This window comes from Manis pentadactyla, chromosome 5, assembly GCF_030020395.1.
Source record: "Manis pentadactyla isolate mManPen7 chromosome 5, mManPen7.hap1, whole genome shotgun sequence".
NCBI classification, from domain to species: Eukaryota; Metazoa; Chordata; class Mammalia; order Pholidota; family Manidae; genus Manis; species Manis pentadactyla.
Genome location: NC_080023.1, coordinates 60,412,421 through 60,414,862, shown reverse-complemented (window position 1 = coordinate 60,414,862; position 2,442 = coordinate 60,412,421). Strand labels below are relative to the sequence as shown.

The following is a 2,442-nucleotide window of genomic DNA, read 5'->3' as shown; positions in this document are numbered from 1 at the left end:
TTTATTTTTGAAATACTTTATTTTCAAGGTGTTTAGGAAAAACAATAAATATTTAAACCTTTTGTTCTAAGACATAGAGAAATACTGTATAATTAACACTAAACAAGGCATTATGCCTTACAAGAAAGACATCAAATGTCCAAAGGATATTAGAACATTGTAGCTCTTAAAGCTTCAACATGAGAAATATTGACCAGATACTGTAAAATAATTTCAATAAATAACACTTGACATTCTTTTAAATGGTTACAAATACAGACGTACACATACATTCCCCTACCCTGGCAGTAACCTCACTCTCTATTTGCTCTGATCCCCCACAGTGTGCCATGCTCTGGACTCCTTGGAAATATTAATGATTGGAGGATATTTATAAACCTTTACCTCCAAATTAAGTAAACATCAAAATTAAACTAACTTAGGTTTAACATAAAATAAACAATACAAATAATGGTACAGTACATACAGTATATGTTGATTCGATCACATTCTTATTATATTACATGTAAAATATTAATATAGAATATTTGAAAATCAACCAACCAACATATAAATAAATAAATAAGTAGAAGAGCTCTCCTAAGAGATGCTCAAATATATTAAGTCCAATCCAGGTGGCTGATGATTTCTTTTTTCCTCTTTGATTCCTGTAAGGGCAGCACCTGCTTCAGATACAGACACTGATCAGCTCCGTTCTTCCTCTGGTCAGTTGGAGTTGTCCCTAAAATAAGAAAAGGAGGATCCTTAGAAGATGATCTGGAAAGCTGGAGCTTCAGCTTTCTTTTCTCCTGCCCCTTAGGTTCCAGGATTTTCTGAATCTAGTTTCCCCAGCCTGGCACCAAATGGCTACTGCCTATACTGTGTGATAAAGACTTCTGGGCTCTTAGATGCTCTTATTTAGGAATGCAGGTGTGCTTTTACTGAATTATTGGCTACAGCCAGCACCTGTTATTCCCTACCTCCTCCACAGGGCTCACTTAAGCCTCATTCATAACAATTCCACACAGTGGCTACTACTGTTTCCATTTTACTGAGCTTAAATAAGTCAAATAATTGTCTTTGAGTCACATGGCTGTAAGGTGGTGGAAACCAGATTTGTCCCCAGGCGGTGTCACAGCAAAGTCCTTGCTCTTCACTGTTAAGCTTTACAGGAACTATGTTGCAGAAAGCCAAGGGTTCTGCTTCTCAGGTGTGAAGCCCAGAAGGAACTGAGGGGAAATGCCTGTTTTTTAGCATGTGGAAAGCTTTTTATAAGCGTAACTGGCCAACACCAATTTTAATGAATTTTAATGAAAGAGCTTTACCCACCCTCTTTTTGAATGAGGTTAGGGTTAGGGGTGGGCATGGAGGGCACTGGAAACATCCTTCTGGCACCAGATCAGGTTAATAGCAAATTTGACTGTGAAATAATAATGATTTTCAGACTTTCAGCCAAATCCTGGGTTTCCTGGATAGAATTTTCAGGAGCCTATGCCAATTTTGGTGACCAATGACAAGCCGCACAGGTAAATAAAAACCGTAACTCACTTGTTCAGTATCTTGTGGATGATTTTCTTAACCATGGGAGCTTCGGGGTTGAGACAAACTTCCTGTCCACTCTTGAGGGTGACTCTGCAGAGAGAAGGGGGCATCCACGTGAGGCGGGGGGTCGGGCTGGGAGTCAGGGTGGGGGTGAAGAGGGCGACAGCAGCCCCACCAGGCCTTACTTACATGACTTCGATCTGGGCACAGTGGGGGCCCGCGGGCGTCACCTTCACGCTCTGGATGTTCTTGAGGTGAATTCCCTGCGAGGTCTGCAAGCACTGGCAGCGCAGTTCGGTGACCACGGGCGCCCCTGCCGGGAGGGAAGACTCGGTCAGCGGGGCCGTCCCGGGGTGCGCCCCCCGCCCTCGCCCACCCTCGGGACCCAGGGCGCCCAGTGTCACCTTCTGCGCGCTGGCAGGCGGCCGCCAGGAGCACGAGCAGCAGCGCGGCGGCGAGGAGCCGGAGAGCGTGGGGGGCGGCGGCGGGGGCGGCGCGGGCCATGGGCTCAGCTCGAGAGTCGGGCGGCGGTGCCTGGAGCGCGGAGCTGGCGGGGGCGCTGGCGGAGAGGGCCGTGTGGCTCCCGGGGCCGGAGAAGCCCTTTTATCCCGGGTCGGCGCGGAGCGGGGCGCAGCCCCCGGGCCAGGGAAATTCCCGGACCTCCAGGTCGGCCTGGGTCCGGAAGCAGGCGCGCCCCGCCCCGCGCGCAGGGGGGCCGCCCGCCCGAGTCCCCGAGGCGGGAGTAAGTGGCCGCCACGCGGGGCCACCGCCTGCGACGGGGAGCGTGGGAGCCCGGGGACCGCTGGCGCGGGGCGGGGAGAGGGGCCAATCGGTGAGACCCCAGCAGGGGCGGCATGACAGCTTTACAGGGAGAGAGTTATGTCTCTTTAGTTATCAGACCTGGGGCAGTTAAGGAAAGGT

General features: G+C 50.0%; 1 protein-coding gene across 1 annotated transcript; it reads right to left on the bottom strand.

Moving 5' to 3' along the window:
- LOC118933335 (growth-regulated protein homolog gamma-like) lies at positions 1-2,171 on the bottom strand. The gene is made up of 4 exons (XM_036927510.2): positions 1,926-2,171; positions 1,711-1,834; positions 1,528-1,611; positions 1-721 (listed from the first exon to the last, which is right to left on the bottom strand). The coding sequence occupies exons 1-4, from the start codon at positions 2,023-2,025 to the stop codon at positions 706-708; spliced, it is 324 nt and encodes a 107-aa protein (XP_036783405.2). The 5' UTR covers positions 2,026-2,171; the 3' UTR covers positions 1-705.
- Between the last annotated feature and the right edge of the window lie 271 nt (positions 2,172-2,442).